The sequence below is a fragment of the Grus americana genome, chromosome 5, assembly GCF_028858705.1.
Source record: "Grus americana isolate bGruAme1 chromosome 5, bGruAme1.mat, whole genome shotgun sequence".
Lineage (NCBI taxonomy): Eukaryota > Metazoa > Chordata > Aves > Gruiformes > Gruidae > Grus > Grus americana.
Window position 1 is genome coordinate 54689986 of NC_072856.1, and position 12474 is coordinate 54702459.

The 12474-nt window shown below is 44.9% G+C and overlaps 1 protein-coding gene across 8 annotated transcripts in view; it reads right to left on the reverse strand.

Annotated features, from left to right (window-relative positions):
• Nucleotides 1-12474, reverse strand: part of SYNE3 (spectrin repeat containing nuclear envelope family member 3) — an 83296-nt gene that overhangs the window by 58573 nt on the left and 12249 nt on the right. For 3 of the 8 annotated variants that reach the window (XM_054825885.1, XM_054825892.1, XM_054825891.1), the window contains exon 1: nucleotides 28-167. The exons of 1 other annotated variant lie outside the window; for it this stretch is intronic. In XM_054825885.1, coding sequence (XP_054681860.1) covers nucleotides 28-79 — 52 coding nt within the window. In that variant the 5' untranslated portion in view covers nucleotides 80-167. Of the gene's footprint in view, nucleotides 1-27; nucleotides 168-11209; nucleotides 11447-11713; nucleotides 12046-12474 lie in introns of those variants that run through there. 4 more of the 8 variants (XM_054825890.1, XM_054825886.1, XM_054825889.1 and 1 more) reach the window with 4 other exon arrangements.

The following is a 12474-nucleotide window of genomic DNA, read 5'->3' on the forward strand; positions in this document are numbered from 1 at the left end:
AAGTAACAAACCTTGCAAAAACCTTACCAAAATCCTGGGAATTCTGAAAGAGGCAGGTAAAAGTCTGTGGCAATTTCATCAAAGTCCCCTGATGGGTATCCAGCACAGCAAGTGCAATTCAGCCTGGCCTTCGCTGGGCGTTACGACAGCGGTTCGGCACGGCTGCCAGCACGAGCAAGTCTAGTGCAAAGAGAAACCGGCGGCTTCCTCCTTACACGTCGGAGGCAGCACAGGATTTCCTCTCTGCCTCCTACCGCGTGGTAGGAGTGAAAAAGGGGATGACAATCTAAAGACATATCAGACCACAAAAAAAAAAAAAAAAAAAAAAAAAAAGAAAGCCAGCACAGCATGCTGGACTGTTTGAAAGGTAGGTAAGATTTAAATAGCTATAATCCCCAGAAACTATCTAGTTCAGGTCATCAGCTAACAAGCTGGTTAATTCCTGTAAGGATTAATGCTTGAAATTATTATGCCTGACAGATGTTTGCTGAACAGGAATTAGTCCGGAATACACAGCATGAAAACCACCAAGACGCAAAAGTTTAGACAAGCACAACTCAGAGCTGAGATTTTTAGAAAGCATTAACTCGACTTCTAAAGGAATTATAATTTTCCTTTCTACCTACTTTATCTTCCACTTCTTTTTTACACTCAGTTCCCTAGCAGGAGATTCCCTTTGCAGACTGACACACTAATCTAGATTCTGCTCTCAGTTGCAACTGAGCAATGCGAAGAAGAGGTTAGCTGATATTTTCGGGTAACACCACCGCTGCACAATTTGGCTGAATGGAATACACTCTGTAGGCGTTAGCTCTCTCTTGTGATGGAGCATGTGATGAAATCTCCATTCCTGATTCCCCAAAACTATTGGAAAATTTAAAGCAGCATTCTCCCTCAATTAATTATGATTCCTCTGGATACGTCTGCTGTTAGACATTCAGTGAAACCCACTGGTTTGGTCTACCCACCCACTGCCATTTGCATCATCCTAATGGTGTAAATCTAGTTAATATACTCCAGGACCAAACCAGCTCCCACTTACACTCAGGCTAGTGTAAATCCAAAGCAAGTCCATGTGGCCAACAAATCTCTCCAGTTTTATAGTTGCTGTATATCATAATTTGTACTACACTGGGCAGCATTTATAGGATTACAATATAAGTAAGGAGAAAAGATGGAGAAATCAGTGAAAACAAAACATGGGGGAAAAATTTGGTTCAATTTCTACTTCCAAATTATAAATTAAATATACCAGTGGGGATAAAGCTATGAACCTCTCCATCCATTTCAGGGGCAGAATCAGGCAATACAGGACAACAGCATGGGGAAAAGCTGAAGGAAGGAACAGAGATGGGATGAAAATCTAGGTGGAAGAACAACAATGGGATAGGTCGATCAAGCTAATGCTGTGAAGTTGCTAATACAGGGGATTAACTGAAGGCCAGTAGCCCCAGCTAGGCTGTGACCTCCATGTGCAATGGTGACCCCAATGCAGCCAGCTGAGCACAGAATTTTGCCACCATTGGTGAAAAAAACAAGGGATGGAAGAGGAGGAAAATCTTAGGAGTTAACAATGCTGCCATTGCCTCTAGAGAGGGAACTGATATACCAGCTATTTTTCCAGCTGTCTTGTTAGCCTTTTACTAACTTGAATAATCCTTAGAAATGATAAGAACATCTCAAAACACATCAGCCTGCAGACTAAAATATACGATGCCTGGGGGAATGCGAACTGGAGAGTGGTCCATGTATCTGAAAGTCAGTTCAGGGTTGTTTTAGGATTATGTTGCTGTTTGAAGGAAGAAGGGGGTGGGGTTTAAAATACCTATAAATTAACCCCTTCACACGCTTTTTGCCTTTTCTTTCTCTCCTGTGGTAAATCCCATAGTCACTGTAAATTTGCCATAGTCATAGAATCATAGAATCACAGAATGGTTTGGGTTGGAAGGGACCTTAAAGATCATCTAGTTCCAACCCCCCTGCTGCGGGCAGGGACAACTTCAACTAGACCACGTTGCCCAAAGCCTCATCCAACCTGGTCTTAAACACTTCCAGGGATGGGGCATCCACATAGTCCTGTTACAAAAAAAAAAAAAAAGACTGAAACTACTAGTACTGAGGAGGCAGAGCATATATGGCTAACATCGGCTATGCACAGCAGCTTCTAAACCACCATAAGAAGCAGTCTCTTTGGATGACTAACCCAGAAAGTGAAGGAGCCCAGCAGCTACCCTGGTGAGTACAGATAGCCACAACCTGGAGGCAGCAATGAAAGGATCAAACTAAGTGAGAAAAGCAACATTCCCCATAAAACTTTCAGTAAGTTAGTATCAAAACATATTTTAAATATATAAATCCTAGACTACCACTTAAGCATAATTCCCTTTAGACCAAATTTGATTTTAGATTTTTCCATATTTTAAAAGGAAACTGGAGTTTCAGCAACATATTCCAAGTGTTCCCACAACATCTGACCTGCCATTCCCTTCCTTCTCATACAAAGAATGCTATTTTCAGTTTCAGAAAGGGATGAAACAGTGTTTTTCCCATTCTTCAGACCACCTACCATTTCTGTTGTGGTAGTGGAAAGCATTTAAATGGCCCCTTCTTTAGCCTGACATCTCTATGTCCAAGTATGGATTCAATTACATCTGTAAGAAAACCAGTTGGATGATCTTGAATTACCTGACAGCCTGTAGGCGCCGCAAAGGAAACATTTCTGCAAACGCAGTGCAGCCCATGGAGTTAAATGACTACATTGCCCCACTGATTAACCTACTGTACTTAAGTGATACTCTGGACAGCCTGCCCGCATTGCCCACTAATCATCCACATCTTTGAGCACCGAGTGATGTACCAGACTGTTAACTGTTTAGGAGACAGAAGTTGTGACCCCAGTAGGGTTACGAGGGTTATAAACTAGAGTGTTCTCTGACAAAGAGCTGAGAAACTACTCAGGTAGGAAACAGAGCAGCAGTATAAAAAATTTTCTTCCAAGACGACCATTACTACTTTGTTATATATTCTTACTACTCAGCAGAGGCTCGGGTCCTAGCTGTGAAGCAGCACTCCACCATGCTGCAGGTAGCACGTGTAGAGCAGCGGTGGCATCCCCAATTTGCAGAGGTTGCTGCTGAGGCAGAAGAGAATGGATAGAGAGCGGGGCGGGGGGCGGCGGGGGAGGCGAAACACATAGGAGCAACAAGGCAGTATTAGCATGAAAAGCCACCCGCAGAGCAGCAGCGCCCTAACCATGGTCAAATTTCCATAGACATTGCAGCAAAAGAGTTTTAAGGAGGAATCTGAGAGGTGGTCATGACGTGGATTTGGGAAGGATTACATCTGAGGACAAGACTGGGAAAAAAAAGCACGGAAGTGCTCAGGTGAAAGTCCACCAAGCATTAGTGGAGGTTGGTATCATCAGCTGGCCAGAGGTGGAAGCTGCTATCTCAGTAAGAAACCAAATGCAGTTTGGGGATATATGGGAATCAAAATTTCCATCGTCTGGGAAAGGTCGTATTTCTAACTATACTTTAATTCTGAATTAGAATAACATTGGTATAAAGGGACTCTCCGTGCAAGTGCCAGTCCCCAAATAATCTGGTTTGGAAATGCTGTGAAAGGACTTTTCAGAAAAGGAACACCCACACAAGCATTCAAGTTGTCCCGAGTACTGGGCTTGGGGGTACTGGCGGGGGTGGCACAGACAGACGTCAGGTTCTTGGTCTCTTTTGGTACAATTTCACTTTGGGCAAATAATGAATCATCATGCAGAACCTAATCATTAGGCACAGCCTAATGATTCAGGTGTCCCACGTGCAAGCTGAGCATCTGAAAGATCAGACTGAGGCAGTTATTATGCTCTGTCCCATTCAACAAGAAAAAAAGTATTTCGACTTTACCAGCTAGCATTAAAAAAACCCAAACAAAGACCCCAACGCACACACAAAACCAAGCCCTGAAAAATGTCCGATCTGATTTGAGCAAGACTAAAAGAAGATGTGGGTTAGCTGCTGGTATAGTTGCTTAACTGAAAAAAACCCATCTATTTGCAAATCCCCAAAGTAAGTAGTAACCTGCTAGTAGCAATAACCTTAAAGCACTTCACAAATACCAGAGTGAGATGACATAGGAAGGGTGCTATAGAAAACAATTACACGTGGAACACTGAAGCAGTCTGTTAACATCCAGGTAAATTCCTCAGCACTGACTAACCACAACTATTCAACACCAGTAGGGCCTAAAAAAAAAAAAAAGCTGTGACATTTAAAGTATTGGATTAAATGTGTTCATGTAATTACTTACAAAAATGTTTTTTATAAACACCTTCAGCTCTTTCATCAGACAGGAAATGCTACTTCACTCTGCGGACCAGAATGACAGCACCAGCCCTCCGCCATCATTACGTATTCTCACAATATACAATAGCTGGACAAGCAAACAGCTTAGCAAGAAATAAAGTAATGAGAATAGGGTTTCTAGTAGCCCCTTCCCAAGCACCCTTGGGTAAGTACCATCAGGTGGTTACGGTGTACAAGCATCATGACAAGGGATGCCTCCAAGGGAGGTCTGAAGAAGGGGTATTTTGCAAATGGACAGATGTTCCTACCTGTCTTTTTCAGCACTGGAGAAGGTATATGGTGTGGCAGGCAAAACAGGGCTGTGAGCAGCGAGACCTAGGCTGATGGGCAGTGATGACAGCTAGCCGTACTGTGGGCAGCTGGAGGGGACACAGCTATGACTGCCTCACACAACCTAGGGTGCAATGCTAGGGACGCATTCTGGGTCCCTCACCTCCTTGCATTAACTTCCTCTCACTGCTTAACCATCATTCTCTTTCTTCCTCCTTCTCTGTCTCCCAAATGTATTGATTCTACACTTATCCATGAGCTTCTCTCAGGGCAGGGAACAATCAGTTTGGGGATCTCCCTAACAGGGCCATTTTTCTGACAAAGACCTTTAGTTCTGGACCAAGAGCTCGGTGCCACTGGCATTGCCTTCCAACTGAAGTGCTTTAGAGGAGAAGCAGTTATACCTGGGGTTGGATTTGAGATAATCTGGATAAAGGAATTAATTCTACACTGAAAGTGTCTTAAATAAATTAAGCAGTAACTAGGGAACAAGGACGTGAGCAGAGGGGGAAAAGTTCTACAAGACAGGAATTTGAAGCTTGTATATCTAAAGAACCCCCCCAAAAAAAAGAGAAGCTTGAAATTTGTTCCTTTCTTTTAGATTGAAGACATTTTCTGTAGATTGGTATCTCACACCAGCAGCATGCACACGCTGACAGAACAGCTAATGGAGTCGGCAGGTCTATAATCTGAGAATACAAGGGAAAATCCCAGGCTCTGGTGAAGCCAAGGGCAATATTGTCACAGAGCCAAGATTTCTACCCTGACTTCTGTGGACTTAAAAGACAAGGTAACAAGAAAAATTCTCCTTGGGTGCTTTCTATCTGGAGATCTAAATTAACCCAAATGCTTCTCTGGTGTTTACTGAGCTAATGTTATTAACTGTGTACTTCACACAAAGCCTGCGCTTAACCTGCTGCAGGTATAGACCATTTCTGCTAACTTACATAAGAAACATCACCTACATTTGCAACCGTTGTTATCTGCCATTCATACAACCTCTACCATGTTCCCACGGAGACTCAAGAGCACTCGTGCAAAGAGCCTTTTGCATTGAGAAAAATCAGTCATCTAGGTTAAAGGAAATGCACAACCTGGGGAAGAACTGACAGTTCCACAGATTGGTTTCTCTTATTTACTCATAGAACCTCTAAGGCGCAGGCATACTTCCCCACATGACCCTGCCTTCCCATCTAACTGACTTGAAAACACAGCGGGTACATCAATGCCTCTATGCTTTCCACCTTTAGCTTCCCTGAACTTCTTCAGGCTGTACCAACAACAGGGTACAAAGCCTGGATAAAGGCCAGCTGTTACATCTCTTAAACTACTCCTCTGTCAGAGGCAACACGTGTTTTTCTGCCAGTATTGCCTCATTATAATAGCAGGAAAATAAAAGACAAGCATGCAATGCTTTAAATCACGTGTCACTTCTATGTAAGGTGAAGAGAAAACACATGCAAAAGTAACCCTACACTTTTTTCACAGCTTAATTTTTTTAATTGCTGTTGTGTCAGTCCAGCTGAGTGAGTAGGTGAGTCAGCGTGTCAGATAATCTTGTAGGGTAAAAGCTCCAATCCTGTTGGTTTTTAAATAAACCAAAGCATCCAGATCCACTACGGGTGGTTTACTCTGTCTCACCTGTGACACCCTCCAACCTAGTACCTACAAGACAGTTGCCACATACATTGAGTGTACCCTATGAGATGAGATGTTAGTGTCCCGGTTTCACAGAGGGAGACACTGATGCTCTCAGCACATCTATCTTTCAAACGGAGCCTCCGACAGACAGTGCCAGACTCAACAACACAAGAAGCACGCAACATCACTGGTCCCACTTTCAACCTCTGATTGTACATGTGCCTTCAACATCATAGAGCAAAGAACACAGCAGAGAACACACAGCTCTTCCGAATCAGTCCAACGCATGAAGGGAAGGATCACCGTGTGCTCAACAATATGCGCTCAACTTGTATATTGTTTGGGAGTCATGGATTAAGGACCTGACAACTACACTGTTTGCTCAGCAGATCTAGGCAAACAGTTTCAGGAGAGTTCATGAGAACTCTGGTTGTATATGCCAGCCTGGATGCAAACAATACTTACAGGTACACTTGTTTTTGAAAATCGAGTATTTTCGAGGAGCCTTGAAGAACATTTCTCACTCCATCAAAGATCACAGTTTCCTGAATATTCAGTTATGTAGTCCCACAAGGCACGACACCGAGAGTCATTACAAGGTGCTGTTACTCTCCAACAGTAGGAGGAATGTACCTGGGAGAGGAAGCCTGCACATTGAGCTACCGGTCAGAGTTCTGTCACTGTTCCTGACTCTGCCAACGAATTCCTGCATCATCTAGGCAAACACCACAGTATCTCATGCCTCACTTTGCTCAGCTATCCTACAGATACTGTAATATCCACCTGCCTCAAAGGAACCCAAAAGTTTTTGTGGGTGTGGCTGCTCTTCTACTACAGCCAGTGGGGTTTTATTATTATTATTATCAGCAGCAGCTGCAAGGGGAGCAGCATGTAGCCCTACGTAAAGTGTTTCTAGGATTCCCTGGTGACAGGCACTGTATCTACTAAGTACAACAGTATGTCCCCCAGCACAAGCTAACCCACACGGGCCTCTCATTCATCTTGTGCTCCCAAGTATTACTGTCACATTTCTGAAAAGGCTTTCTGCATAACACAAATGTAACAAGTTATTTCACCTTTTAATACCACTAAACAAACATTAATCAAGAACAGAACAAGCAAGTTATAACTTGATATCTGAATTCCAAGCAAATTACAATCCAATGGTTCTCCTTGTTTCTTGCTATCTCCTTCGATTTCTTCCAGCATATTATTTCATGCATCTGTTCAGTGCGATCCCAAGGCTGAGACTGGCACTTAATTCTCAGTCTATTATAGTCAAAGCAGAAATTCCCTTGAAATCCCTTGATATGAAGGACTTCATAGCAAGCCCATGTCTTTTAAGCGTAACATAGAAAAGCTGCTTGTACCAACAGAGACAGGAAAAGTCAGTTCTGCCAAAGGGAAGCAAATGAGTCCACATCATCTCTAAAATCAATGCATTTTTCTTTGAATACAATTAAGCTGTGAGCACAGACACAGAGACATCAAAGATTACTTATTAACCAGACATGTAGTGTCAATGAGAATGCCCTTCCCTATCAGATCCACATCTTTATCTCAACATTGAGGTGTGGCCACTTCAGATAGCTGGTGTTAAAATACCCCAGGGCTCACAACTCCATGAGTCACACAGGCAGTTACCATCTTGTGATTCAATTTATTAGTAATACAGGCTGAGTTTTAAGGTTTGAACACTGAGTTTTAAATATTTTCAATTCTTCTCATGTCATTTCAGTGTACTTTTATTTAACCAATATTAAAGGCACAATTCTTACCATTCAGTTCTTTGCAAAGCAGATACACATGATCAAAAAAAGATCCTGAATACTTGCTTTGCATTTTTAAATTTCACAGAATTGCTGTCAAATTAAGCCTGAGAAAGCTGAGACATTGCTGACCATCAGTAAGCATTACCTTAAGACATATTTTCCTTGAAGAATAAAAGTATTCCACTGTCTATGCTCCAAAGACAGTGGGGAGGTTTTTAGCCAGACTCAAAGAGGTATTTAGGAACCTTGTATTTATTCCTGTTGATTTCAGGTGCCTGAATACCTTTGTCTTCATATAACTGTGCCAAGTAAAAAATTCCCTTGCCAGTTACACTCTGTGTTAACACTCCCGGAGCTGAAGAATTTTTTCTGTTACCATGTGGCTTTTTCCTTTCACATGCCTGAATTGCCAGGATTCACACTTAGCCCACAATCCTTAAGTGGACACATCCAATGCAGCTGTAAAGGAACCCTTTCTAAGGACATAACCACAGCTGTATATATGGTAGAACAAGTTTGCCAGGACAGGTCATAGCTGTGCCATAAAACCCCATCTACGACTGACAAGGATTAACAGTAAAAAAAAAAAATTAAAAAAAATCAAACCAAACCAAAAATCCAATATCTTGTCATTGCTACAAATGATCTGGGATTTGCGCTACCAGCCGCATCAAGGAATACATTATTCTGAGTCAGGATGAGTGATCATCACTTTTGCTTGGTTTCAAGGGAATTATGCTTATATGATGACATTCAATAAGTCTTGAAACTGTTGGCCAATTTTGTCAAAATAAAATAGATCTAAAGACACTAGCTGAGATCATAGCCCTTCTGTACTTGATGTACTTGTGCAAATGTGTGCCTGGCAGAACAAAGACGGGAGCCGTGCCCTGGAGATGCAGAGACATAAAAACAAAGCGTTTTGTGGCCAGCACAACTCAAGAAATCAGATCTCCTACAGAACTGTGTTCCTTGGTTGATTAAATGTTTACACTGAACCGTACTAAGATTTTCTGTTTCCATGTTCAAAATACGATGTATCAGATCAGAATTATTTATCTTCTCTGAGGTTTTGAGGGAGATGCCAGTTCAGGGCATTCACCCAGAAAATCTTTCTCCTTTTCTCTTTACAACTTCATTTACACCAAATAGCTTATTGCCAAATGGAGGCAGTCACATATGAATGTATCACTCAGTCACTAAGCTAAAAACTGGAGAAAATTGGCAAGTGTCTGACTCTAGACTTGCTTTTCCCTGTTGGTTTTTTTCCACAAAATTTGCAAGAACCTAATTACCTCGGAGCCATTCTCCTTACATCACACTTGCTTGAAACTGGGAAATGGAAATACAATATTATTTAAAGGACAAATACCTAGATGCATGCGCATACACATATTAAAGGATGGCATAAACCTTGTTTCCAACAGAAGCTATGCTAAAAGATGAAGGCTAGTTATCTTTTTGAAGCTGTGATGCAGGTGCTAGATTTGGAGCATCCTCTCAGGTGGTGGCATTCCTCTTCAAAGTCATGTGGATGCAGGTACAGCCACATCCTGAGGCTGAGCATCCACAAGTGTACACAGAGGTTTTCAAGATGATTTGGGAGCCACAGATAACTGGAGGGGCACAGAAAAAATGGCTTACACAAGAGGGAAAGCTAGGCACTCTTTTCAATGAGGTCAATGTACGAAGGCCAAACAGAGGACATACGCAGCAGGAACAGACTTGGAAGGACCATAAAAGTCTTGACCAGGATGGGAGGGAAAGGAGGAGCAGTGAAATACATGGCTGAAGAAAAGAACTGGAACTATCAGAAGAAGGAATACAAGAAGACAGGAGAGCACCACAGTACTACACCCTGAATGGTAGCTAATTCTGCCTTAGTCGGGAATTTGAGAGGGCTCCAGATATGATGATTCACAAAGAACATGAAAACAGCACTGGTTCTAGGGAAAAACTGTTGTTAAAGAGCCTATTGGTTTTGTCAGACTCCACTTCCTGACAACTAGTTTGTAGTGAACAATGTCCGTGACTCACCAAAAGATGTTTGCTTCTTGTTGAAATAAAAGTCACCACGGGACTGATTGCAACGAGCTACATTTCCTTGAGATCCAACTGGCTCACACACTTGGCAACCACGGAGACTGTGCCAAGCTGATGTGCCTTTCAACAACCCACAGATTTGAGACACTTTTAGAAAAAGAAGGAAAACACTCAAAGGTAACCAATCAGCTTTTAAAGTTTTGTTGCATTTTTTAAATTCTTTCCCCAGAAAACAACCACTGTGTACAAAGATTTTCAAATGGCATGCAGCATGCCAAGAGCTTAAAAGTAACATCCAAAAGTAGCAGCAAGGAGCTGGTAAGAGTAGCATAGTGATATTATTTTTCATTAATGATTTAAGATAGCCTAGATTCGAGGGAAAGTAGAAGGCAAGCATCCTGCTCTGATGAACTTGCAAAAGAAAGCAGTCTTGCAACCATCATTTTCACAATTAATCATCACATACATCCCTAATTCCTGCAGATTTCAGTCTGTTGACCTATTTCAGTAGAGCTATTTCTAGGAATAAAGTTTTCCTGGACAAAGACTTAAATACACGCAGGTCAAACCAACAAGGATCTGGGAATAAAAGAGATGGCAGAAACAAGCATATGAGAAACCAAAGCCTTACTACACATTGGGATGAGGGTGTTTACATATGGAAGTCGCACTGAATCTGAAAACGAGGGTAGCGGCTCTTATAGAAAAACCTTTGTAAGTGTTTAGGAAGAAAAAGGGAGACAAGGTCAGACCTGCTTAAGGGGAATTAGAGCCGAGCTAGGATATATTTAATAGATTTGAAGGGGAGAGAGGCTGGGGAAGGAGAACAGATACAAGGAGCTTGCAAACTGCAGTAGGGCCCTGCCAGAGGGGACTGGGAGACGAACAAATTTGACAGTAACGCTGAGCAATCGGCTTTGGCAAGAGCCTGACACCTTGGAAGGAAAAGTTGCAGAATGCAGCTGAACGCTTCCACCAGGCTGGTCCTTATTCACAGATGCGATTTCTTTAAAAAGAAGTTAAATAAAAGGCTTTCCCCTTTTAGCTTATATTATTTAGGGAGATTCGCTACAATTACTGCAGTTACTTTATTATATATATTAGTAGCACATAGGGAGCTACCTTGGCAAGGAGAAGCCCTGCCTGTGCTCCCGCTCTGCGGCTCCGGCGGCACCCGTTGCAACCGTTACACCGTGCGGCGGCACCACAAACCTGCGCGGCGGGGGACGGCACCGGGCGGCCAGCTCAAGGGACAAACCAAGGCGCGGCGGCTGCCAGGCGGGTGGCGGCGGGGCCGAGCGGGGGCCGGACGCCCGCTGACTTGGCGGCGTTTCACCCCGCCTCGCTGATCCCGGAGACGGAGGGGCGCGGGCCGGGGGGCAGCGCCGAGCAACAGGAGGGAGGCGGGTCTGGGGGCCGGGCGGGCTGTCAGTGAGCCGAGCCGAGCGGAACCTCCCCTGCGCTGCGCTGCGCCGGCGGGACGGGACGCCGCAGTCCCAGGGCGCCGCCGCCGCTTCACCGTTATTCCCTCCCTCCCCCGCAGCTCCCCGAGCACCGGCAACAGGCCCCGAGCAGCGCCCCCGGCAGCGCCGCAGGCCCCCTCCCGCGGGCCGGCGCCCCACTCACCGCCGCGGCACCCGCCGCCGCTGTTTCCCCCGCGGGCAGCCCAAGGGGCCGCGGTGCCTCTTCCCCCCCTCGGCGCTGCGGCCGCTCACTTGCTCGGGCGCTCACTCACCCTCAGCGGGGCCGCCCGGGACCGGCCCCGCCGCTCCGGGGGCTACGCTGGGCGGCGCGGAGAGCCCGCCCCCGCCGCCACGGCCCGGCCCGGCGGGCGGCGTTATGTAAGCCGGGCCGCGGCCGGCGCCGCCGTTCCGCCCTACGGCGAGCTGCCGTGAGAGGAGCCCCTGGGAGGGCAGCGGCCGCGCGGGCAGGCGCCCCGGCAGGCCCCGTCCCTGCCCGGGGTAAGAGGCCAGGCTGGCCCGGCGCGCTGTGAGCTGTCCTTGCGCGGCCGCAGGCGGGTGGCCGTGGCCAGAGGTACCAGGTGAGTGACGGCGCTCTGCTGTTTTTAGCAGAGTAAAATCCACTAGAAGATAAAAAGATGAATTTCTCACAATTTCACGTTTTGGGGGACTTGGAGCTGTCAGAGTGGCCAAACACCAGGAGATGTGCAACAAACCACAGATGCCGGTAGCTCCAGCGATCTGTGCCAACACAGGGGCAAGTTTCTTAAAGTTTCTTTTGAATGCCTAGAAAGGAAGAATGCAGCCTGTATTTCAGCAGTTATACGTGAATGAAACAACTCCAGGTTGTAGTATGAACAGGAATTCATTTGGATTCATGGAGCGTTGTAACTGACATTTGAGGAAAAAAAAAAAAAACACCAAGAA